General features: G+C 37.0%; 1 protein-coding gene across 2 annotated transcripts in view; it reads right to left on the bottom strand.

Annotated features, from left to right (window-relative positions):
- Nucleotides 1-19482: 19482 nt before the first annotated feature.
- LOC149254685 (DNA mismatch repair protein MSH7-like) overlaps nt 19483-27956 on the bottom strand; it is a 157149-nt gene continuing 148675 nt past the window's right edge. Inside the window, exons 14-18 of one of the 2 annotated variants that reach the window (XM_089460209.1) lie at nt 21766-22182; nt 21579-21675; nt 21265-21392; nt 20539-21108; nt 19483-19725 (exon numbers count right to left, since the gene is read on the bottom strand). In XM_089460209.1, the coding sequence (XP_089316335.1) occupies nt 20581-21108; nt 21265-21392; nt 21579-21675; nt 21766-22182 (1170 nt within the window). In that variant the 3' untranslated portion in view covers nt 19483-19725; nt 20539-20580. Of the gene's footprint in view, nt 19726-20414; nt 21109-21264; nt 21393-21578; nt 21676-21765; nt 22183-27956 lie in introns of those variants that run through there. The other variant, XM_089460208.1, reaches the window with a different exon arrangement.

Raw genomic sequence — 27956 nt, 5'->3', positions numbered from 1 at the left:
ACTAAAGAGATAAGCCCAACTAAGCCTATCGAATGCCTTGGGCAGGTCAAGTTTAATTAGCATTCTTGCCTTTTTATATTTTTTCAATGACTACTACTGTTTCGTCCACAATTCGTTTTCCCTTCACTTCCAATTTGCTCCATTGAAAATAGATTTGGCAGGAGCAGCTTTATATTATTTGCAATGACTTTTCGAAATAATCTTATGTATTGCATTGCATAAGTCTATTGATTTACTAATACCAGGATCCTGAACCTTATCAAACTTGGACGCTAGTGTTAATTGTGTTACACTCAATACTAGAAATAAAGAGCACGCACTACAAGATTTGTCCACCATGTCATGGTATTCTTTTCCAAGGAAGGGCCAACAAGATTGGGAAAAAGCTATCAGAACCCACCGAGACACAATACTTTATTTTTTGGCATGGACATATTTGCCTCTTTGACTTCAGCATAGGATACCTCTCACATTAAGCTAGCATTATGATCTGGTTGAACTAGTGTTTGGATGTTTTCCATGATCTTCTAAATTAGTCTCTGTTTGACTTTGATTTGGTTCAGCTAAAAGCGGTCCATATTTAACCAATTCTTGTTCCATCACTTCATGATCTGTTAGTTTTCGCCATGATTCATCTTTGAGTGAAAAGATATTGTTATGGTGTCGGTCTTTTATCATCGATTTATGAAAAAATTATGTTCTTATCCCCTTCTCGAAGCTAGTGGATTCTTGACTTGTGCCTCCATAATATATCATCTATTTTAGTGAGTAGTTCTCCTTCGTTTGCATCTGAATCCTTAATTCTTCCCTCCAAAATTATTTGTTGTTGAACCTCTTGCAACTATACCTCTAACTCTTATTTTGTTGGGAAAATATTTTCAAAATCCTCTTCGTTCCATTTTTTAATTCTTAATTTAAGAATCTTGAGCTTCTGTTGAAACTTGGCCATATTTGAGGGACCTTGGAATTGAATCTCTTCACATAACACCTTTTCCTTCTCAAGGATGGAACCTTAAGCCAAAAACTTTTGAATCTGAAAGGCCCATTTTTATAGGCAATTTTGATATCAATTTCTAAACATATTGGACAGTGATCTAAACTTGTACAAGGAAGAAAATATAGTTACCGATCAAATGAGAAAATTACTGATTACCCTTTTTTTTTGAGGTAGCAAAAGAAGCCCCCGATTTTGAAAAATCGTTATTCAGAATAACCTTTTATTTTGGAGCATATTTTGGCACTTTAAAGTTTCTTATGTAATAATTTTTTTTAAATGTTACTGATTTTCATGCTAATTTTGAAAATTGTTGATGCAGCATCAACCCATTTTTTTAAAGGCCTTATTTTTGGCACTTTAAATTTTTTTTATGTATCAAGTATGAATATTTGTTTTAAACTGTTAGTGATTTTCATGCTAATTTTGAAAACTGTTGATGCAACACAAACCCTTTTTGTTTAGAGGGCTTATTTTTTACACTTCAAATTTTCTAATGTATTAAATGTGGATAATTTTTTTTAAATGTTGGTGATTTTCATGTTGATAATAAAAAAATAAAAAAAAATAAAAAACATGACCGAACAAAAAACCCATAAAAATGTAAAAAAAAATTAACTTGTAAAAAAAAAAAAAAAGCAAAAAAAACATTTATATAGATATAGATATCAAAAAATAAAAAAGTATGGATAACATTTTCAAAAAAAACACATAATTTAAAGAATAAATGAATAAATAAAACATCAAAAACAATTTTTTTAAGTTCAAAAATAAAATTAAAAAAACTGCATAGCTAAAAAATAATAATTGAAATTAAAAAATTAAAATTAAAATTAAAATAATTAAAAAATAATAATAATTAAAAAAATAACATAATTATAAAATAAAAATTAAATAAAATTAAAAAAAAAAAAACATTTCCAAATAAATAAATAAAACATCTAAAAAAACAAAAACAAAAACAAAAAAAATAAAAATTAAAAACGGACCCCCCACCTAGGTGACCGCGGGGGTTGGACCCTAGGCAGGCAGGGCTCCCTACCTTACCCAGGGCCAAGTCCCTACCGCATCGGTTTTTTAAATTTTTTTATATATTTATTTATTTTTAAAAAAAAATCTAAAATAAAAAATCTAAAATTTTTATTTTTTTAATTTTTTTTAGATGTTTTCTTTGAAAATGTTTATTATTATTATTATTTTAAATTGTTTTTTCATTTATTTTTTAAAATTTTAATTTAATTATTTTATTTTTTATTTTAATTATTTAATTTTTTAAATTATTTTTTATTTTTTATTAAAAAAAATATTAATAAATAAATAAATTATTATGTGGTTTTTTTATTTATATTTTTTAGTTAAAAAAAAATGTTTTTTATGTTCTTTTTGTTTTTTTTTTAATTATGTGTGTTTTTTTTCTTTTGATAATTTTTTTTATAAGTTAATTTTGGTTTCATTTACATTTTTATGGGTTTTTTATATATATATATTTTTATATTTGGGTTTTTTTTTATAGTTATTTTTTTAATTTAATTTTTTAATATTTTTTCTTATAAATTTTTTTTTAAATGTTTTTTTCTTATTTATTTCTTTTAAAGTTTTTTTTTTTTTTTTAATGGTTTTTATTGTGTTTTTTCATGCTTTTTTAGTTTTATTTTTTTGTGTTTTTTTTAATTTATCTCATCAATATTATTTATTTATTCTTTATGTTTTTTTGTCAAATTTTTAATTTATTTTCTTAAATTATGTTTGTTTTAAATATTTTGCTTTTTTATTTTTTTGTTTTTGTTTTTATCTTCATTTTTAATCTTAATTTTGGTTTTTTTTACATTTTTATGTTGATTATTTGTCTTTTTTATATTTTTTTATATTGTTTTTTTGTTGCGTTTTAATATATATTTTTATTTACTTGTTATTATTTTTTTTAACCTTTTTGTTTTAGTTTTTATTTATTTTTAGTTTCTATATTCTCAATATATTTGAATGGACATATATGTCAAAATAAAAAATACATAGAAGTAATAAGTCTAGAGGATCATTCTATGAGCCTTACCCAAACTGGGAGCTCTAGAGAGGATGGAGCCGCAGACAAGAGAGAATGGGTAGTTGTTGCATGGTTGCAACAAGACGAAGCAGCTAGTTGTACCATCCGCATACACGTCCCCCACAGTACAGGGCAGCCATTACAATATGCCATCGCTCCAGTAACTTGGTTTTTTTACTCCGTTTTTTACTTGCTCGCCTACACCTGATATGGTTTTGCTGCTTGACCTCTGGCTTCCATCGTTGGCTTGTCTACTTGCTACTCCTCCCCCTAGCGGTTACCAGAGGCAGTTGGCGTTTCATATTCCCTGACAGCGATGGACCTCGATATAGTGGATTACTCGGAAGAAACGTTAGCGGAAGGTTCTATCTGGACGACCCCGAGACCAACCAAGCTAGGGTCAATTTCATCCAGCAACGAACTGCATGAGGCTATCTCTGGCCTCCCCTCTCTCTCAGGACCATCTGACCACCAGGTTATTCTGTCGGACGACCCTCCAACTTGGTTGTCCCTCTCCACTCCCCCGTCATCTCCGTCTTCCTAGGGTTTGTTATAGGATGTCTTAACCCTAACCCTCCGTCCCCTACCCCCAGTCACTTTCCTCAACCCCCTCATTCCACTTACCCCTCCACTCCCCCCGCTCCATCTTCCACTACAGTTCCTCTGATCACACCGTGCTCGTCCTCCCTCCCCTCTGACAATTTCACAAGCATTCCCCCTTTAGCAGAAGCCCTCCTTGCTGACTCACCTCTTCCCCCGGTGAACCCTCCAGCCCTGAAGCACGTCACAGACGGTCGAGAAGACTCAACATTCGAGGTTATGACCAGCAAGAAGACAAGGTGCTTTCGCACTAAAGTGGTTGATACCTTTCTTAGACTCGAGAAAGACATTCGGCTAGGCGACAATATGGACTTTACAGACAGGGTGCTAGTAGGCAGAATAAGGGGCCGTAGCTACATTGCGACTCGTATGAAAACTTGGGTCTCAGAGGTTTGGGGGCATCATTTAGTCGACCTGCCCACTGTACATACGTTTGTGAAAGGGTGGTTTGCCCTATGTTTCTCCAGGCCAGATCTCACGAATTGGGTCCTACTGGCACTTCGAGCATGCCCCAGTCCTTTTGAAGCGTTGGTCCCCGCTCTTCGACCCGGACATAAAGCAGTTTGGTGTTGGCCCAATCTGGGTAAGATTACCAGGGCTCCTGTTACACTTCTGGTATGAAGACATCTTCAGGCACATCGGGAACTCTATCGGCTCTTTTATGGAATACGATAAATTGTATTTATCTACTGGCAAGATGGCCTTTGCCAGAATTCTAGTACATATGGATACAAGGGGAGGGTTGTAGGAATTCATCACCATTCAATGGAGGTCCTTCACCCGGAAGCAGCCACTGGATTACGAGGGCATACCATACAGATGCCGCAGATGCCACAAAGTTGGACATGTGTACAAAGATTGTCCATTGATCAATAAGAGAGGTCAACAACCTGTGGATAAAGTTCAGGAAGCCCGTACCCCTCGGGATGACCCTCAATCAGCAATAGAGGTGGAAGATCCATCTCATCAAGACCTGAAGCAAACAAGGCACACTGAGAAAGAATCAAAGAAGAAGTGTGGGAAAGCTCCTCTTTGGCCACCCTCCCCACCTCTGACAAGAGCTCAGGCAGTTATAGGGGACGCTCACTCCACGGGTATGTCAACTTCTCCTTTCTCATCTGCATATACTTCTTTTGTTGCTCTTGTATTACCTTCCCCACCTTGGCAGGATTGGACTATGGACTTACCAGGTGCCCCCTTTAACTTTTCCCCCCTCCCACCCCCCTGGCTCTTTCATCAGCCCCCTTTGGTTCAGAACTGCACTATCTCTCATCCCCCTCCTACCTACTCCTTCCCTCAGCCCTCCCTCTCCGAGGCACCCTCTTCCTCTCTTCCCATCCATTCTCTCTTGGAACCCTGATACCCCCTCCGCTCCCAAATGCATTCTCAGTGCCTCGACATGATTAGTTTCGAGGTCGTCTCCACCCCTCTGCCTCCCAAGCCCAGGGGGCGTCCCTCCCATCTCTCCAAAGCTAAACATCAGGCGGGGGAGGAGATTGCATCTGGAAAGCAGAAAACCTTAAACTCGGCCCTTAGAGCATAGCATGCCCCTCCCCCCCCCCCCATGAAGCTGCTCTCCTTTAACTGTCACGGGATGGCTAGCCCGAATAAAAAACTAGCCCTCAAGCGTCTATTTGTCTCTGAACTGGTAGACATTATTTTCCTTCAAGAAACCCTTGGTTCTACAAGCACAATCACTCTCTTACTTGAATCCAGGTTACCAGGTTGGACGTTCCACTCTCTAGATTCCACGGGCAGATCAGGGGGTTTAACCCTGGGCATTTGTAAAAGAACCATCAAGACTCTGAGGGTTTGGGGAGGCCAGGGATTTTTTGGGCACTGATATCTACTCCCCCACCCTTGAATCGGATTTCAGAATACTCAATGTATACAGCCCATGCCAGGATAGAGCTAGTTTTTGGAGATCTTTGTTTAACTCACCCCTCTTGCAACAAGATAACATTATCTTAGGAGGGGACCTAAATTTCTCCATGGGGTTTGCGGAATCTTAGGGAAATCATGCTCAGGTGGATGCTCTGTCTAGTTTCTTTGAAAACCTCCTAGAGGCCCACAGCGTTATAGACATCCCCTCAGCCAAAATGCAACCCACTTGGAGGAACAATTGAATAGGGGAAGCAAGTTTGTCCAGATGGCTCGACCGTTTCCTTACAAAAGAATATCTTATCAACAGGGGTCCCTATATCAGACAATGGGTGAGTTTGGCCGACCTGTCGGATCATCGTCCCATATACCTAGAGCTGCTGGATGTTATAGATAAACCAAAGGCCCATTTCAAATTCAATTCCACCTGGCTGCAGGACATGGAATACATAAAGCTAGTGACTGATTTTTGGAGGGCAAACCCCCCAGGCTTGTCTGGGAATCTCATTCAGAATTTCCTTCACAATATGAAGGAGCTGAAAGGCCTATCCAAGTCATGGGCTCTGAAGAAAAAGGAGGCGGAAGAGCTGACTCTCAAGACTCAAGGCAGAGGAGTCATTTTTACTTTCAAGGAGGACTCGGGGGGCATTATGATATCTAAAGAGCAAAGGGACATATACTCTGATTCTCTGCTAAATAGATCCCAAATATTAAGGAACAGAGAAGCAAGCTGGCGACTCCGTAGCCAGGCCATCTGGCTAAAGGAAGGGGATGATAATACTAAATTCTTCCATAAACATGCAAACGGTAGGAAGGCCATCAATACTATCTGGGAGCTCAAGGATACACAGGGGCGATCTGTTCAATCCTTCAGAGAGTTAGCTGCCCTAGCATGCTCTCATTTCCAAAATATCTATAAGGCTCCTCCTAATGCTACCCTCACCGAAGTAATGTGGACTGCGCAGCTCTTTCCAGGCTTTGTAGATCAGGTGATGGAATAGGGACTCTCGAGAGAAGTTACTCTGGGAGAGCTTGAAGACACATTGAAGATGCTAAAGAAAGATAAGAGCCCGGGGCTGGATGGTTGGTCAGTGGAGTTCTACACTGCCTTCTTTGATGTTTTAGGAATGGACCTCCTGCAAATCATTGAGGAAAACAGAAGGAATGGGAGAGTACCGGGAGGCCTAAAATCCACTTTCATAGTTCTCATCCCTAACTCTGACAAGCCATCCTCCTTTGATGACTTCAGGCCCATATCCTTATGCAATTGTATTTACAAAATTATAGCCAAGATTATAGCCAACCGCATAAAGCCAATCCTATCCCTCCATATCTCCCATGAACAATTTGCCTTTCTGCACAACATGCAGATACATGAGGCGATTGGCACTGCACAAGAACTTCTTCATTCTATTCAGCTCCGGAAATTAAAAGGTATGATTCTGAAGATAGACCTATCCAAAGCCTTTGATAGGGTCAACTGGCTCTACCTCCGATCCTATTAACGCATCTAGGATTTCCTTTTACTTTCATTAAGTGGATCATGAGCTGCATAACCAATGTCCCCTCTAGTGTTCTTATAAATGGATCGACCTCCCCCTTTTTTCATGCTGAAAGGGGACTAAGGCAAGGATGCCCCTTGTCCCCTCTACCGATCCTTCTCAACATGGAGGGACTTAGTAGAATTATAAAAGAATAACACAGACAGGGGAGAATTAGGAGCATCAGCTATCTTGACTCATTTTTTCTTTGTGGATAATGTCCTCATTTTTCTCAATGGCAGCCTTGGCGACCTCACCGCTCTCCACCAAGCCATGGGTATTTTCCAAATGGCCACCGGAATGGTCCTAAATGAATCCAAATCCACCTTAACTGCATCTGGATGCGCCCAAAATGAACTACAATTCGCCCTCAGGAGGTTCCCCTTTGTTACCCACCCATTAGAAGATGGTTTGAGATATATGGGGTACCGTCTGAAACCCTTCGGCTATAAAATTACAGATTGGATCTGGCTCATCTCTAAGGTAGAAAATCGTTTGAACATCTAGCACCATAAGTACCTCTCCAGAGTAGGCAGGCTGATACTGATCAAAGTTGTTCTAGAAGCAACGCCTGTATATTGGATGACCTTAGCTTGGATTCCCAGGGGCATCCTGGATAGGTTGCAAAAAATATGTTGTCACTTTCTATGGAAGGGGAAACAGATAGGAAGAATTTTTGCTTGGACAGGATGGGAGACCCTGGCTCTGCCTAAACGTTGGGGGGGTTGGGGAATCAAGAGACTAGACACATTCTCCAAAGCACTAGCAGCAAAATTGAGGTGGCAGCTTCTTAATAATTGCAGCCTTTGGACAAAGGTTGTTACTTCAAAATACATCACCCCTTCAAACCCTCTATATTAGATTCGACAGGGCCACTGAACTAATGGGAACATCTCTATCATCTAGAAGGCAGTAACTAAAGCTATGGATCTGATAAGAAGCGGACTGACTTGGAGAATTCGATCGGGATCCCTGGTGCACTTAGGGGAAGACCCCTGGGTAGGATGTGGTAATGCACACAGACTCCCAGATGAGCTAAGACTTTTATTATCAAAACAGGGCATTACTCAAATCAGTCACATTGCAGACAACAAGCAATCCTCTCTAACTCAGCAGGCATGGAGAACGGGAGCAGCCCTAAATATTCCCCGCCTTGGCAACAAGAATGGAGACACTACATTTCTGCACTAACGAAGGCCCATATAAGGATAACTGAAGGGTAAGATGAGCTCATATGGGCCCACGCCAAACATGGTCTCTATGCCCCCAATACTGGATACCTTGTTCTTTTGGATCCCCTCAAGCCGCCAGACTCCGAGACATGGTGGAACCTTATATGGAAACTAAAAGCAACCCCAAGAATGAAGCTACTTTTGTGGTCTATACTGAACAACAAGGTCCCAACAAGTGCAAATCTCATGAACTGATCTTTCGCAAGGCCATTCTAGTGCCACCTATGCAAAAGCAACAACAAAGACACAAAACACCTCTTTCTGGTCTGTCCTACCTCGCAAGAGCTATGGAATGGTTTCCTTGTTTCGCTCTCCATTCACTATAGGTGGCATGGAACCGATTTAAAGGAGGCTTGGAATAACTAGTGGAAGGATTCCACTGGGAAGGAAAGGAATATACCTCTGCTAATATGCTGGGAACTATGGATAGCAAGGAACCAAATTATCTTCCAGCAAAAGCCCCCCCACTGGCCTTCCATACTTAACAAGTGTTAGCAGAGTACCACATGATTCCAAAAGAGACCTCACATAACCAGCACAGGAATATCGAGACAGAGGTCATCAACACATCCATTCCATGGGCCTATTTCGATGGTTCAGCACAAGCATTGGGCTGTGAAGGCGGAGCAGTTTTGCATTTATCAGGAACACATTTTCAAAATACAAATGGGGCTAGGTAGGGGAACCAACAATTATGCCGAGCTTGTTACTGCTAAAATCCTCATCCAATATGCTTTACTCAAACAATGCACAAATATGAAACTATATGGTGACTCATACAAAAAACATACATGCAATGCATACACACTGAAGCATATTATGGATGAGATTCATAGACTTATCACATTTTTTGACTCTTTCATTTGTCATCATATTTACAGGGAACGGAACACCGTCGTTGACCATTTATCCAAAGAAGTAGCACTCCAGGATGACAACACTTGGTTGATTTGCGAGGAACTGGATGGTGCCATTTATCAGCACTATCACAGACCGTTTATAGACCCTGAGGCTATCTGAAGTAGCACTGCAAAGAGACGGATTTCTTTTTGATGATTATATTTTCTATTATATTGTATATATTTATCAAAACTTATCATACCCTCTCTCTGAAGAGGCCACACAGACTTTTATTTTTGTTTATTCTCACTCACTCTCTGTGTGGAGGAAAGCACAGATTCTCTATTTTGAGCAGGCACTGCCTTATTAAAGTAATGCGTATGCATATACAAAATGTAATGTTCACCCTTAATGAAAATTACGACTTTTTCCACGGGAAAAAATAAGTCTAGGAGACCATTTTTTTTGTTGATGATGAAGAAAGAAAAAAGAAATTATTTTAACGTCCACGACACTAAAGATAGCCTATGGGACAGATTGCTTCTTCATATGCTTGATGTATTCAGCCTTTTTTCTATGGAGCTTCAAAATAAATGCTCCCAGCTTCTCAACAAACCCCTCGCTAAATAGATTATCCCAAGAGCTAGCTGCCAGCATATCTGCGTAATTTTCCATGTTGTCTTTGAAGGCCTCACATTCTAAAATGAAATGTTTTTCTGTTTCCACTTTTCTGAAAGAACAAAAAATGCATACTCTTTCCTCCCACACTTCTTTTGGCTTTTTCTAGCGCCATGTTTCACAACGGAGTTGATGATAATTAGTCCTTAATTAAGCAATAAGAATTTTGGCTCTCCAAGAGATATTGGCCTCTATGTATGCTTTTGGTTTATGACTATGAGTGGGATTGAACACTTCAATATAGAATTTTTTCTTTCTTCCTAGCTACTTATCCCAAGTACGCTTGTGGAACTTTTCCATAACAAAATATTTTTATCTCTTTGTTGTTTATGGGACACGCATTCAAGAAAATACCCCATTTACTAAACCATTTGTTATTTTGTTGCATCCAAGTTTTTTTTCTCTTGCACAATCTTTTATTAAAGACATCTTTAGGCCATTTACCCTCTTCCATTTGCTCAATTTTTTTTTAATACCTTATGACTCGTACCATAGCAATTGCTTTAATAAGAGCAGTCCATATTTCACTTAACAAGATAGCATAAGGAACTGCACTTTTAATATTGAATTTGTTTGTAATCAAACGCTTCTGAATTTCCTCAATTTCTCTCCACTGCATGTCAAATGTACTGTTGGCCCATAGTTCACAACCATAGAGAATCACTGGAATCACTAGAAACCCAAAAAGAGTTTGAGTGGTTTTCCAATTGCATAACTCTGCCTCTCTACACCTATTTTTAAGAGCATAAAATTATTTCCAACCCCCCAAAGTTATTTTCTTTCTACAACCATTCCCGCTTAGATTTTTGTTGAAGTCAATTCCAAGATATTTGTAATCCGCAACTTCTTCCAGAATATTGTCATCAAAGTAGAACTTATGTTGGTTATGTTTTCTTTTCTTAGAGAAAACCACTACTTTCGTTTTGTTGATATTGACTTGCATCCCCACACTTCTACAAAAATGCTCAAGGGATAGTAAGTGCTCTTGCAAACCAATAGCCGATTTAGCAATCAGAATAAGGTCATATGCATACAAAAGAGGCCTTATAACAAACTTTCCCAAATAGATACCATCACCTCCTTGCGAATTTAACCACTCCTCAAGCTTGTCGATATATAAACCAAAAAGGGTAGAAGATAGTAGGCAACCTTGCTTGACCCCAATATCGCTTCTGAAACTTTCTGAAATGCCTACTGGAATTCTAATTTTGACTTTCACCTCTTCATATAGCCTATGCAGAGTTGCTCTCAAATGTTTAAGAACCCCAAGTTCCTCCATTCTGTGCCAAGTATTATCCCTAGGAACCGATTCAAACACTTTTCTGAAATCAACAAAGCAACAAAAGACTTCTGCCTTTTTCTCCCAAACTTTTTCAATGATGTGCCTTAAAGTTATACAATGATCAACTGTGGAATGTTTAGGTCTAAAACCTGCTTTCCCTTTAGCACGCTTATCTCTTTCTTCTTTCCACTTGCTAATTTTTCTTTCTAGCATGCTTCCAAATAGCTTTGCAAACAAAGGATTTATCATGATGGTCCTATAATTGGAGGGATTATTGATGTCACCGCTCTTGAAAAGAGGTATTGCCAGACTAGTTGTCCAATCTGTGGGGAGCCCCTGTTGTATGATGTTGGCGAATATTTTTGTAATGTGAGGTGCAAGAATCTTTGAGCCCCACTTTAGATATTTTGTTTAGAGTTCAACTAAGTATTTTGCTTTTCCAACACCCAACTTCTTGATACCCATCTCTACCTCTTGCACTATGAAGAGTTTAGTATCAGTGTTGACCAAGGGGGGAGGGTCACCCTTGGGATCCTGCTCATAGAGTTGCCTTGCATAGTCAAACCATTTAGAATCTGTAATACTATTACCAGTTTGTATATTTTTCAATTGGAGCTCCTTCCAAAATAATTTGGGATTATTTTTACCAAGGAAGATTAGTTCTTCCCTCCTTGAAACCATGAAATCGGCCTTTTTCTTGCTTAATCACTGCTTGTAAGATTTGAGCTTTATGTTATCCTCGTTTAACTCTTTCCACATTCTCCTTGCCTTTTTGCATTCCTCGTCAAACCAAGCATTAACCAGAAAGCAATTTGTTTCAGAGTTCTTAATTTTTGCCCTTTTGCACTTTGCAAGTGCGCATTGAATTAAATGTGTTAATTCATGACTATGAAGGCTGTGAATTGTGATTTTCTCCTTCTCGAAGAGCCTCTCTAGTGTCATTTTGAAGGCATCACAATTTTCTAGGGTCAAATGAATTCTGCCCTGTGGGAGGTTTTGTTGGACACGCTGAATTTTTTACTCTAATTGTTTCTTTCCAGTCCAAGAGAAACACAAATAAATTGCCTTGTGATATAAATTTAAGTCCCACAGCTGATCTCCAATCAAAAATTCCTCCATTTTCTCACACAAACCTTGCAAGCAAATTACATAATCTACTACACTTGTTCCATTGTAAGTATTGCAAGTGATATTATCAGACTTTGGCCATCTAGTCAAGCCATTACAAATGACTAAATCAAAGGTCCCACATAGAGTAAACAATTATTCACCAAAGAGATTGCAGCGCTTGTCCTCTGAAATTCTTTCCCACTGATGATTGCTCTCTTCTGTAAGCCAAATAGGGTCACAATCATCTTCACAGCAAAAAATGCTAGCTTGCTCACTTGTAGTCCTAGCATTGAAATCACCCACTATAAAGACTTCACCTAGCTGCGAATAAGTTGCAATATCTGCTTTTAAAGTTGAAAATGGATCTTTGTGGTCAAGCCCTCTACCTTTGTAGATTTTTGAAACTTGCGGCGCAAAATAACATGCTGCAATTTTGATGTGGTTTCCATTTTCTGATATTTTAAACCAAATGAATTGCTTGTTTGAGTCTTCTTTTTCTAACTGCAAGAGACGAACTTATTTCTCCCTTACTAAAACCATGGGTTAGCAGTCGATAGGATTCTAAAAATGACATTTTTTTTGCATAATCTTTAATATGGTTATTAGTTTCAATTTATTAAATTTCAAAGAAATATAATTTTATTATTATTATTATTATTATTATTATATGAAAATAAAATTAAAATATATATATTTCTCAATAATGAAATATAATTTTTTAAAACAATTTTAAAATTATTTAAAAATAAAATATTTACACAAATTTCAAAAAAAACAAATGTTTTAATAAAGAAAGTATCAAAAAATTCATTTGTTTTATAAAGTTGTTCATTCATCATAAGTAAAGTGTTTCTTATCCAGTGACTTCAATACATTATATAAAAATAAAAATAAAATAAAATAAGACATTATATTTAATAAATTGTTATTAATACGATAAAATTAAAACAAAAATAAATTAATATAAAATAAATGGTAATAATTTTTAAAATTTTAAGGCTTTTCACAGAGGTGATATTTTATCTTTAATGTCATCCTTGGAATTTTAAGGCTTTTCAAAGACATGATATTTTATCTTTAATACCATGCCTAAAAATCGTTGGAATTTTAAGGAGACATGATATTTTATCTTTAATGTCATGCCTATAGTAGGAATTTTAAGGTTTTTCAGAGTCATGATATTTTATCTTTAATGTCATTATTAAAAAATGTTGACAATTTACCCAAAAAAAAAACCGTTATTCCAGCATCAACACTTTTCATTTTTAGGGTATTTTTTGCACCTAAAAAATGGCTTTTACTTCCATTTTTTTAAAATGTTGAAAATTTAACCCGAAATTATATTATAAAAATAATAATAATAATAATTCCAGCATCAACACTTTCGTTTTTAGGTTGTTTTTTCGTGTTTTTTTGGGGTTTTTTTTGTTAGAGTTCTCGTTTTGAGGTAATAGTTGTCGTTTGATCAATAACTTTGTTAGAATATATGCTTTTGAAAAGACATCCACTTCTGAAAGAGATTCTGAGACTAAAATATTATCCATGCACAAGGATATTTGGTTCTAATCATTGCAATTATTGTTCCAACTAAATACTCCATTAATTGTTTCCCCATTGGCCAGCTTCATTTGTTGCATCAATTATTTGAATTGTTGAGTCTTGTCCAAACATCAAATACCTCCCTTTTTTCCCTCCAGTGGTGTCACCATGTTGAAATCTCCACCTAGAATCCATAGCTTATCTTAGTGAAGCTCTTTGATGCTAGCCAAGATTCAAATAAAGTGTCCTTTCATTCACCATATTTGGCCCATAGACTTTTATTATGCATCTCGTTCTTTTGATCCACCAAAGATTATCCTCTAAGTAGTCATCTAATCCATAGATTACAGTTCATTTGGATGCCATAAGATTGCCAATCCCCCTGATTGCCTTGTAGCATCTAGTGTTATGAATTGACATCCTCTCAACAACGAGAGGTTATTGAGTTGACTTTATCACTATCACATTTAGTCTCTTGTTACATTACTATTGTAGGGAGTTCCCTATTGATTCTCTCTTTGAGAAGCTTTTATTTGCCTTGATCGTTAAGGCCTCTTATATTCCACGAAATTATCTTCATTAGGAAGGATGTTGGGCAAAGTAAAACACCTTCTTTAAGAGAGAGACTTGTTAAAATTTGACAAGTGCATTCCCCAGTCCCTTTATTAACTCCCTTTTTGTTTTTCCTTCCTCACTCTTTATCTTCCTTCGCATGCTTAGGAGTATCCTTTCAGCTGTGTTTGGATGCCAAGACTTGTTGGGGATGAGCTTGTTCCCTTCAAAGTCACATTCCTTTTATTTTATAGTCGCTAATATGTCTGTGTAAACAACTTTTTTATTGATCTGGTATCTTTCCTAGGCCCTTACTTGTCCATTCTTTAATGAGTTTGACAGTGCAATTTCATCCATTTCCATGTCCTTTGACCAATCAACATTCCTTGTATGTCTGGAATATCAATTTCCTTTATTGGTGTGTTCTTTGTGGATACCTTTGTCACTTTTCTCTTATGAGTTTCTCCCTCTGGATTTCCATTACTCGTCCCTTGATTTGTTTCTTAAGGATGTACCTAATATGGCATTTCCTACTTTTCCCTTGTCAATGCCTCAAAACTATTTTTAGACTAAAGGGGCTTCTCTCGTGTTGCCGCATTTTATGCTCGAGAGTTTTTTTGAAGATGTTGGACTTTCTAAAAACTCTCATGATCCATTTTTTGTTGATTTTATTTTGTTGTCTCAATGAAATTCAAGGGACGATCCCTAAAAATATGTTCGTATTCATGGCACCTACAACATCTAAAAGGCACAGGCTCATAACCTAAATGTTGTTTCTAAACCCAATCATAGTAGGAGACTTCAATTGATTATGGGAGTGGTTGGGAGATATTCATATACACATATCCTCGCATATGAGGTGTAACATCCTTGCTAGGCCACTTCAAATATTTTCACAAAATCACTCATTGTGTTTACAATACCTTGTAAGATTTCCTCCCAAAATTCTTTTGACAAAGAAAATGTGAACCCAAATTGGGGCCCCCAAAAATCTTTCCTTTTATGGGTTGTACCTTTGTCAAAATTTCATAGATAACACCACATTATTGAAAAAATACAAGTTGTTCTCAAATACCTTATTTTTGTCTTCTAGATTTGCAATAATCATCGTAAAAAAACTCTTTGCTCCCAACTCAAGATCATTGTGTCCCTTTAGCGACCATTTTTGTTGGATCCATCCAACTTATGCTCTCTTTGTTGGCCAAATGTCAATGAGCTTTCATATTGAAGCATGATCCTTCATTAGTTGGATGTAGCTCCCAATTTTGTTTGATTTCATTTTGTATTTCGAATCCTTACTACCTTAGGGAGGCATCTCCCTTGGATACGGTTTTGTCAATCCACCCCTAGTAGAGGATCATCTTTGTTTCTATCTACAAGACTTGGGCTCAGAGACGGTCAATGGGGTGCTTACATTTGATAACTTGAACCAAAACCTCCATCCTTTGTGACCCTTTTTTTCCCTCTAGTGATGTCACGATGTTGAAGTCTCCAACCAGAATCCATAGTTTCTCTCGGTGAAACTCTCTAATGCTAGCCAAGTTTCTGAGAAAATTTCTCTTTTTGTTCACCATATTTGGCCCACATATTATTGTCATGACCATGTTCCTTTTGATCCTAGGTAGTGGGATCTAATAAAGATTATCCTCGACGTAGCCATACAATCCATAGATTCCACTTTGTTTGGATTTCATACGATAGTTAATCCCCTTGATTGCCCTACAACATCTAGCATTACGGTTTGACATCCTCTCCAACAATCATGAGTTATTGAGTTGACTTTATCACTATCACATTTAGTCTCTTGTAACATTACTATTGTAGGGAAATCCCTACGTATTCTCTATTTCATAAGCCTTTGTTTGCCTCAACAATTAAGGCATCTTATATTCCACAAAATTTACTTCAAGAGAAAGGATGTTGGGCAAAGGAAAACACAGTCATTAAGAGAGCCACTTGTCCATAATTAACAAGTGCATCCCCCCTTCCATGTATTATCTCCTTTTTTTTATTTTCCTTCCTCATTCTTTGTCTTCCTTCACATGTTTGGGAGTATCATTCAAGTTCTGTTTGGATGCCAACACTGGTCAGAAATGAGTTTGTTCCCTTCAAAGTCACATTCCTATTATATTTTAGCAACAAATTTGTTTGTCTAAACAACTTTTTTGTCACTTTTCCCTTATGAGTTGTCGCCTCTAATTTTCCATTTCCCTTTTGTTGACCCATTTCTTAAAAATGTAACTAATCTGATAGGCCCTATGTTTCTCTAGTCAATGCCTCGTAACAATTCCTCTAGTGTTGTTGCATATTATGCTCAAGGGTTTTTCTAGAAAGGTTGGACTTTCTAAAACCCCTCAAGATCCAATTTCTACTAGTTTTATTTTGTTGTTACTATGAGATTCGAAAGACAGTCTTTGAAGAGATGGCCATATTCATGTCACCTATAACATCTAAATGATACATGCTCATAACCCAAAGGCAGTGTCCAAACTTCATCATGGTAGGAGATTTTGATTGATTCGAAGAGTGACTAAGAGATTTTGATTTACACATCCTCACATGAGGTGTAGCATCTTCACTTGGGCACTTCAAATATTTTTTCAAAATATTTGATTGTATTTCCAATACCTTCAAAGGTATACTCCTCCGAAAATTCTTTTGGTAGAGAAAATAGGCACATCCAAATTGGGGCCACCCAGAATTTTTCCTTTTCATAAATAACCTCGTATTATTGAAAAACTACAAATTGTTCTCAAATACCCCATCTCTGTCTTCCAAAATTATAAAATCACCACAAAGAAACTCTATGCTCCCAAGTCAATATCAATGTGTCCCTTCAACTGCCATTCTTGTTGGATTCATCCAACCAATGCTCTCTTTGTTGACCAAATGTCAATGAAGGCATGATCCTTCATATGCTAGATGTGGCTCCCAATTTTGTTCAATTTTACTTCGTTTTTTGAATCCTTGAATGCCTTAGGGAGACATCCCCTTAAATGCATTTTTTCCAATTCACCACTAGTGGAGGATCATCTTTGTTTTTGTCTGCACAACTTGAGCTCAAAGTCAATTGATTGGGTGCTTGCATTTGATGGCTTGAACCAAAACCTTCATCCCTTTTCAGTGCATTCTTTTGCATGTGTGTAACTAAGAACATGATACTTTTTTAAAATTATATATATATATGAGCATCATTTGCAATTGTCCTTTAAACTAGAACCACATTACTAAGAAAATAAAAGCATTTTTAATTGAAAAGACTTTTACATTAAAATGCTAAGCTTTTAAATTAAGATAGAGAATACTTGTTACTCTATATCATTGTAAAGCTTAACCTTGTAACATGACTCATGAAGCTTGGAGGAAAATTAAACAAACAAAAGAACAAAAAATTAAAATATAGTTTAGTATCTTAAAATTACATGTAGTGCTATATTCATAGAGTCTAAAACATGATTAAGTATGTATAATATAAATATAAATTATTACAACTAAACAAGGAGCCCCTTTTTATTGTTTCAACATATGCAATCACTACCACAAACTCAAAAGAAAATGGTATTTTTGAGCCATGGCTTAACTTTTGGAACATAGTGTTACACCACGTAACTTCTTGTTGCATGCGTGTTGAAAAACACATATACCACATACTTAAACAACATTAGGTCCATGTGAACACCTCAAAAGAAAAATAAAACTTCTGAACATGTTACCAGCGATTCCAAATTAACTAATTTAATTTATATTTATATGGTAATTGTGAAAAATAAATTTAAAAAACTATTCAATTAAAATGTTAAATACGGCGATAAAATTATACTTTTTTAAAATTATATATATATATATGAGCATCATTTGCAATTGTCCTTTAAACTAGAACCACATTACTAAGAAAATAAAAGCATTTTTAATTGAAAAGACTTTTACATTAAAATGCTAAGCTTTTAAATTAAGATAGAGAATACTTGTTACTCTATATCATTGTAAAGCTTAACCTTGTAACATGACTCATGAAGCTTGGAGGAAAATTAAACAAACAAAAGAACAAAAAATTAAAATATAGTTTAGTATCTTAAAATTACATGTAGTGCTATATTCATAGAGTCTAAAACATGATTAAGTATGTATAATATAAATATAAATTATTACAACTAAACAAGGAGCCCCTTTTTATTGTTTCAACATATGCAATCACTACCACAAACTCAAAAGAAAATGGTATTTTTGAGCCATGGCTTAACTTTTGGAACATAGTGTTACACCACGTAACTTCTTGTTGCATGCGTGTTGAAAAACACATATACCACATACTTAAACAACATTAGGTCCATGTGAACACCTCAAAAGAAAAATAAAACTTCTGAACATGTTACCAGCAATTCCAAATTAACTAATTTAATTTATATTTATATGGTAATTGTGAAAAATAAATTTAAAAAACTATTCAATTAAAATGTTAAATACGGCGATAAAACATTTAATACCAAAATTAGTTCAAATCCATTACATAACATATTTTCCAACATGTTCACAATTTTGCAAATCACTATCTATTCAAATTTTCAAAAAAGCTTACAAATTTTATTACAAGTAAACAATATATTTGATTGGTCATATTTGTTTATGAATGTTATACCATGACAAACCTCTACTATATCCAAACAATCAATCCAAAGGCATTAGAATCCTAAAAGTTTAATTGATCTGAATTTTATATATATATATATATATATATTAAAAAAATATAAAGCGCCATTTTGTATAATATCGTTGACACTAATTTTTCAACTAAAAATCAGTGTCAACGAGGTTATACATAATGCACTTAAAGTCCTGTATTTTAAGTGCATTATGTATAACCTCGTTGACACTAATTTGTTAACTAATAAATACCACTAAATGCTTAGACTTTGTTCTAATCCATTTAATAACGATGAGCAATTCTTTTACAAATTACAAAAACTCGATTCTTTTACAAATTACAAAAACTCACTTGAATCGATCGACTCGCCAAAGACCCAAAAAAAACGATTTAAAAGCCTCATAAGCATTAATGTGCAACTTATTATGTAAAGCATTTTAGATACATGTTTTCAAAACTATGTAACAAACATTTTGAGATGCAATTAAGTTAAACATTCATCAGGTTCATCAATGTCAAATGCCGGTACATTTTTCAAGTGGTAAACCACAATATCTACATTTTTTTCATAAAAACTGCACTGGCCATTTTCACGTATACATTGACACTTCTCGATCCTAGTATAGCTGTTATTCAATCTGGCCAAATAAAACTATAGCATGGCCCAACGAAATTCATCAACCCTAATCACAACTCAGCAATTTTCCAAGATATGCAAATGTTAAACAGAACTTGGTCTCACAACTTCCTTGAAGCTTCTTTCTTCTGCGCAAAATGCTCACTGCAACATACCCTGTCCAGGGTAGCTTTGGCTCAAAATTCGTCATCAGAGTATTATTACATTCCAATATATTATATTTTCTCATGATGCCTGTTGCATTGAGAAAATGACATATTGCTTTGAAATGCATGCATGGGAAAATACATCTAATAATTGCTATCCCTAAAGTGATTAGGGCAATATGTCATTCCCTGTGTCCCTTGTGCATTGATAAAAAAGGCAGCACATTTGCTTTGCAGGTTAAATGTGGAAAAATGCATCTCACAACTTTCCATAATAAAGTTCTACGTGTACTAGCAGGAGACAGATCTTGAAACGGTTATAATTCTCTAATTTATTATTTTCATGAAGCACAAGAATCAGGGCAAGGGCTAACGAGCCTGCTATCGGGCATTAAATGCCCGCTTAGCTGCAAGCTCGATAGCCATATAGGCAAGGCACGGACCTTTGGGAAACTCCGCGCGCGTCTGTTTATATGGCTATCGAGCTTGCAGCTAAGCGGGCATTTAATGCCCGATAGCAGGCTCGTTAGCCCTTTCCCAAGAATCAGAACCCTGTGTTCCATCTGTGGGTAATTGTTCCCTTATAGTGCCAGTGTAGCTAAACCCACAAGAATGGATCATAAAATTTTACTTGAGAAATGGAGACACCAGTTACTCTTTGCAGTATTATATATTAAGCTTTCCCACGGCAAACAAGTGTGAAAATCCAACATAATTTAAGAGCAATTTCCAGCATATTCCATTTTTAAAATTCAAAATACTTACATCAAGAAGGTATCACTGAAAGCAGAGGATAACTCCATAAAATGAGGCAAAAGAATACCTTAGAAAAGCTTATAACAGAGGCCTCCAATGGCTTTCAACTTTAGCGTGAGAATTTCTGCATTTCATGCCATAGACAGAACAAAGTATCATAAGCATCCTCTCTAGTAACATCCAAGTTGTTACAAAGTGAATTGTTATCCGGCATTGCTAAGAGAGTCTTCAACCACTGTTCATGTATGGTTGACAACTCTGCCCTCAATTCACTAGATACGAAATTACTTGAAAGCCGGGTTTTCATAACCTGGCTAGCATCAAATGCTGCTTTGACTACTGCTTTTGGCATCCCAGCAAGCAAGGCTACTTGCAGACCATAGCTTTCAGGAGAGGCACCGGACCTTAGCTTATACAAAAAGACAAGCTGCCTCTCAGTTCCAAAGAAATCTGAACTAAGATAACTGTTGTCATCCCTGACTGCTTTCTTAGAAACAATATCAGTATTTGCCTCAAACGAGCATGCCATGTGCTTCAGACTAACACACGGGTGGGAAGAAAATTCCTTGGTTAAAGGGTGATAATGTGTGGCAAAGAGCAACCTACAATCTTTCTTTTCCACCATATGTCGAAAAACCTGGAATTCATTAAAAGTAGGCCAATATATCAAAAATTCTCATTAAATTATTCTTGCTGTTTTTAATTGAAGCATCCATTTATGCAACAATATGTAAACACAAACAAGCTTCAATGATCATATAAATGCATTTAATTTGGTCTAAAGACAGCTTACTGCATAAGCAATAGCATATCCATCAAATGTGGATGTTCCTCGACCAAGTTCATCCAGCACTACAAGAGACTCATGTGTTGCATATCGCAGAACTGAAGCAGCTTCCATGCATTCAACAAGAAATGTACCTGCCAAATAAAAAGTTAGATATATTTCTAAAGATGGTTTTCAAATTTATTCAATATGGTTTGGTCCTCACAGTATCAACGGAAAAAATCAAGTCAATTTCAATATACATTTTATATGAACTCCATGCATTACTCGTGATTTCAGAATATCAATCCCAACCAATAAAATGTTTGAGATATACTCACTTTCCCCAGCCATTATATGGTCCCTAGCCCCAAGACGAGTAAAAATAATATCTGCTGGTGACAAGACACATGATTCACAAGGCACAAAGCATCCAAGCTGCAAATCCATAAAAGAATGAACATTATCAGAAGAACTACCTTAACCATTTTTGTTAAACACCATAGCTCTTGATTTTTCAAAGCTAACCTGAGCCATTATGACTGTTAAACAGGTGGCACGCAAAAGTGTTGACTTGCCTCCCATATTTGGTCCTGTTAAAAGCATTGCCCGAGGGCAATCATGCTCTCCATCATTCCCAAGGTCAACATCATTAGGAACAGCCACACCTCCATGGCCTCCCAAAGCATAAGGATGCCATAAACCTTTGATGCTGAGAATAGAACCCTGTTTTCTGCCCCCCAAGATATTATTTTCCACCTCAGGGGTAACAAAGAATGGACGGCATGTAGATCCATTTGATGAGTTTGCTGTTATAGCAAAGCTTAGTAGCACATCAATACAGCTTATCGCATCAACAATCTGTGACCAATATGCCGCATTCTGACAAAATAGGCTCACAATTGAATTCAATGTTTCAACCTCATCCAGACAGAGATCATCGTCCTGCCAATAAAAGCACTCAATATATTAGAAGATATGAACCATGTGTATTAAGATCATATAAAACAGGCATCAAAATAAGTCCCATGGTATTAAGAGTATCCTCTTATAAATCTTCTGCATTATTAATTAGTAATTACAAATAATCTCCAAATCCTTGTAATTTGTATCCTGTGGTAAAACAGGAACGTAATGTTCCAATAATTCATCCAGCAGTACTCAAAGTCCCAGTCAAAATTAATACCATGTGATTAAACGGAAGAGTTACTCATGAACATACAGACAATATTGAAAACGCCTACAAATTAACTACGCTTACAAGTTAACTAGAAATGTCAATAAACTCCCTTGGAATTGTGATAACTGTAGTACTAAATGACTGATACGAAAACAGATCATTTTTTTTAAATTACATCATTTACTAAACCATCAACTTGTAGACACATCTGGGCAAAATCTATACAGGATCAGCATTTTGCGAAAGAAGGAAAGTTGTAGGATTTTCCATTAGTTTTGAAATAAGCACAAGAAAATGAAAAACAGAGGAAGAATTTGCAAGGTGCTGCCAAAATATAATTGCTGCTTGAAATGGAGACAAATTTTGGATTATGAACAGTTCAATGATTAAAAAAATTGGTAATATGAATGCCTACTGATCGTCTTCATGTTGAAAAACAAAGAAAAGCGGACCTAAAAGATCATGCAGCTGCTGCTAGTAGTTCAACACACACACACAAAGATTGCATGTGTTGGGCAGAAAAGCTCCAAGCCAACTAAAGTTAAATGATTGATTGAGCAAAAGCTCTGTAGGAGCCAAAATATCATTGCAGAAGCCAATAGTACAGATTGTAACTTGTAAACATTTTTGTAAGCAGATTTCAATATCCTCTGGAGTTCCATTCCCCAAGAAGGTTTCTCCAGATAAAAGCCAGTGTTGATTGTGTAAAATGTGTTTGTCTACTGCTATTGTCATTCACACTTTTGATAGAATTATAATTAGCTATTCCTAAATATAATTTTCTGACACACGAGCTTAAATAAAATTGTTTAAATATCTGTAGTTAATTACATCAGCATATTCTAACTGTCCCATTGAATAACGTATGAATTTTGTACCAGAGGTTATTTTTCTTGATTCCTAAACTGAATTGTATATTGAAGACCACAACCAGTTATGCCTCACGTGAATAATCATTGCTGTGAGGTTTGACACACAGTGGAGCTCCAAGAATCAACAAAATATGAGACAGACCCTACTGAAGCATGAATCAAGAAGTTCAACAAGTCTTGTGTAGATAGCATTGTGGCTATGCCATAAGCCTTGCCTCACTCAATGGTTGTGTTGACAGGGATGAATGACCCAGCAATAGTCACGAGGGGTTCTCTCCGGACTCCGAAAGGTGGAAGACTTTACGGATCCTATTAGATCATAGTATATGTTGGCCTCTCTCTATTTGAAGTCAATGAAAGTCAACCCAAATCCATCCCAAAAGGGATCTCGAGTGGGTGCATCCAGTGATGCGAAAATTGAGATTTTATCGTATTATCGCAATTTTTTGAAAACAACGATAAAGTCGCCCGATTTTTACGTGTATTTTTTTTTGCGATTTTTTAATTTCGTTTTTATCGCCATTCGATATGGTTTTTATTGTCGGGCCGGCAGACAGCGAGTTATAAACACCAAAAAAACGAAAAAAAAATTATTCATTTCATCAAACAGCGGCAGCAGTGGATTGGGAGTGACCTAGGAGAAAAACCTTGGTCGATTGGGCGCTGATTGGAGGAGAAAACCAATGTTTTACGACTCCGACTCCGACTCCGACTCGGCCGAGGATCGACTCCGACTCCGACTCCGACTCGGTAATGACTCGGCCGGCTCGATTTCAATGACTCGGTCGTTGTAAAAAATACATTAAATATTTATTTTTTTTATAAAAAAACATAATTTTAAATATTTTAAACATAATTTTAAAGATTTTCATTCATGTTTCCAAACACACAGCATTATAATATAGATGGAAGACAACATATGATCAAAGTAGGCTCATGAACCAATCCATTATATCAAAATGGTACCCAATGGCAATACATAGTCAACTGTCATACATGATCAAAGACTCAAGAGTCAAAACAAAATACAAATAACCAAGGAGGCTAGAAATGGCCTCTACAACAAAAGTAAACTGTGATGGTGACCAGACTCCAATACTAGTACTACTAGCTAGTAGCTACTGCCAGAGGAGCCAAGATCATCTCGACCAATCTCTGGATCATCATCATCAGAGTCAGACAAGGGGCCCCATGGCTCCTCCTCATCATCATCGTCTCCAACTGCAACTGTAGAAGTGGTGCCAGTACCACTAGCAGGCTGTGCAGCAGATGCAAGCTGAGATAGAGTAGATATGCGGCTACACTTCTGTCGTGGCTGAGCAGAGGAAGCACCTACAACTGGAGTCCTACTCCTTGCTGGCTGTGAGACTGAGGCTGGTGGATTGGGATCTGCATTCAACTGAACAGGCTGAAGTGGATGTTCAACTTCAAGTTCATCAAGATCCTCATCAGGATCAAACTCTGGTGGACGACTCTCCACTACCCAATCTGATGTTGGATCAATGTCTTCCAACACAATGGGATCTGAATCAGGTCTTTTGTTCAGCAATTGGTTCCGTCTGAGCCGAAGGTTGTATTGGACAAAAACTAGGTCATTCAACCGTTTTTGCTCCAAACGGTTTCTCTTCTTTGTGTGAATCCTCTCAAAGACAGACCAATTGCGCTCACACCCAGATGCACTGCAAGTTTGACTCAAAATACGAATTGCAAACTTTTGCAATTGAGGGCACTCGCCACCAAAGGCCTCCCACCATTGTTCTGCAAAAAACATAGGAGTGTAATGAATTATGAGTTAGATGAAGGCTGAAGCTCAACAAAATTACAAATTATATCTAACTTTCAAATTATAAATGATTTAACAAACTTTAGTCTTTAATAAAAAAAGTAAAACTGTAAAACCATTAAGAAATTGAAAATTGAAATTTTTGTTTACCTAGCTCATCTGCTTCTCTTGCAATCTTTGCTAGGTTCTTCCCAAAGGTACCTGTTGCATTGCTGAAGGATGTGACCTGTTGATGTATCTCCAGCTGATCAGACTCCGATGGGATCATGCGTTCAATGCAATCAACCAGTCCATCTCTGACCTCCCCCCTCAAAGCTCCTGACTCCTTAGCTTTATAATGATACCGTGGGTTCAAAAAATACCCAGCTGCATGTATAGGGCGATGGAGTTGATTGTTCCATCTTTCATCAATGATTGCCCAAATGGGCCCATACTTTGCCACTCTATCCTTGTATGTTGTCTTTATTTGCTCCTTTGCTTGATCCATAGCCTCATAAATGAAGCCCATAGCCAACCTTTCCCCATCCACCAACCGCAACACCTTAACTAGTGGCTCAGCAAGCTTCACAATCTCTGCTGCCTTTCTCCAAAAAGTTTCATCATGGACTTTCCTTTTCAATTCTTTGCCTTCTGGTTTGTTAGACCAATTGCTTTGATTCCATTCATCACTGGAAAACATCTTTTGCAAGTTTCTATGTTGGGAAAGCATAGATTGCAATGTCAAAAAATGTGTAGCAAATCTAGTGATGGTAGGCCTAATAATATCCTTGCCTCCAGTGTGTTTCCTCATGAGACTCAAAACCAGTGTATGATTGTAGATAAATTTTGTTATGCTTTTGACATTATCTACAGTGTTTCTGACCCAATCTAATTTTCCAATATCCTCAAGCATGAGGTCTATGCAATGTGCAGCGCATGGGGTCCAAAAGATGGTCTTGTGTTTTTCCTCTAACAGTTTACCAGCGAGAACATAGTTAGAGGCATTGTCTGTGATGATTTGAACAACATTAGCCACCCCCACATCCTCAATAACCTCATCCAATAGCTGAAACAACAAGTGGCCATCTTTTACCTTATCAGATGCATCAACTGATTTTAAAAACATGGTTCCCTGTGGGCAGAAGACAAGAAAGTTTATGATGGTACAGTTTCTTTGATCAATCCATCCATCTGACATGATGGTACACCCTGTTCTTGCCCATGAGTCCCTGAACTCTTGCAAATACTCATTAATGGATTGAATTTCTTTCTGCAAACGAAACCCCCTTAGCTCTTGCATAGTAGGGCCTTTGAAGCCTTTTCCAACAGCATGTATGGCATCAAACATAGGCTCATAATATGGTGAACGAGCAGCATTAAAGGGGATATCAACATCATACCACCATCTAGCTATGTAGTCACAAGCAGTCTCCCTCAATTCTTTCTTCCAATGGTCATCTAAAGTGGGCTGAATTTGACCTTTACTAACTTCAGGACCATGTGCATCTGATGGAGAGGAGGGAGTGAAATAACTTTTGATAGTCACATCACCCTTCATTCTACCCTTTCCCTTATCTTGAACAGAACCAAAAGAGGGAGGAACATAACGGAAAGGGTTGGATGCCTCAGTTTGAGGGATAGAGGAAGAACCCTCAAAATCATAGTGGGGGTTGGTAGCCATCATTCTTTGTATCTCCCTCTTCCTCCCAATTTCATCCTGTATCTCTTTTTGCCTAGCCTTATCTTCTTTAAATTTTTCAAAGCTGGCCAACAAATTCTTTCTAATCTCCTCAATTTCATCAGAGGGACATGCGATAATTTGGCCTTTAATCCCTGCCAAGTGTTGTTTCAGCCTATTAATCCCCCCAGGACCTTCCTTAATTTTCCTATGGCAAAACTTGCAATGCATCTGACTATCAACCATTTCAACATATGCCCAAGCAGGATCTTTTGCTCTAGGTGCCATTTTTTGACTAGGAAAACAATCTGAAAATGAAAAAAAAAAAAAAAAAATGATTCAATGTTCATTTATTTGACAAAAAGCACTCTCTAAGCTTTCTTGATATGCACCTAAAATTTACTAAGCAAAAACAGATTTATAGAGGTGGAAAAAAATACCTCCAGGCACAAACTGCCTCCTCAAGCTTGCTCCAAGAATCAGCTCCTCAATGCTGCTCCAAATGGCTGCCCAAGAAGCTCCTCACTCCAGCTACAATGCTCCTCCAAGACTCCTCACTGCTGCTCCAAAACAAGCTCAAGAACTGCTCACTAATTCTCAAAGAAGACTCTCACTCAAATGCATAAGACTGCTGTGAGTGAATGAGAGCATTTGGCTGTCTTAAATAGGGTTTGGGAGGGGGAAATGGACCCCAAAAGCATTTAACAATTTACCATTACCCTTTGGAATCCATAAACTGAATTTAACTTTACCAAAAATCACAAAAAAAGTGAATTTTTTCTAACTGTTTCGCTGCCCAGCCGGAATGCATTGACTCGGCCGAGTCATAACGGAACCGACCGGGTTGACCGAGTCACATATGACTCAGCCGAGTCATTGGATGACTCGGCCGAGTCATATGTGACTCGGTCAACCGAGCCGGGTTGCTGGCCGGGTCAAAGTTTATGGTGATGACTCGGTTCGAAACGACCGAGTCGGAGTCGAAACGGGCGGGTTGTAAAACAGTGGAGAAAACAACTCAAAACCAAACCAAAAAAAAAAATCGCGAAAATTTAAAAAAATTGCAATAATTTCATTTTTATCGCGATTCGATATGGTTTTTATCGTCGGGCCGGCGGACAGCGAGTTATAAACACCAAAAAGATGAAATTTTTTTATTCATTTCATCAGACAGCAGCAACGGTGGATTGGGAGTGACCTAGGAGAAAAACCTTGGTCGATTGGGCG

The sequence above is a fragment of the Pinus tabuliformis genome, chromosome 7, assembly GCF_031772625.1.
Source record: "Pinus tabuliformis cultivar Carrire ecotype Pingquan chromosome 7, CPIR1, whole genome shotgun sequence".
Taxonomy (NCBI): domain Eukaryota; kingdom Viridiplantae; phylum Streptophyta; class Pinopsida; order Pinales; family Pinaceae; genus Pinus; species Pinus tabuliformis.
Note: the sequence above shows the minus strand (reverse complement) of the source record. Positions and strands in the feature narration are given on the sequence as shown.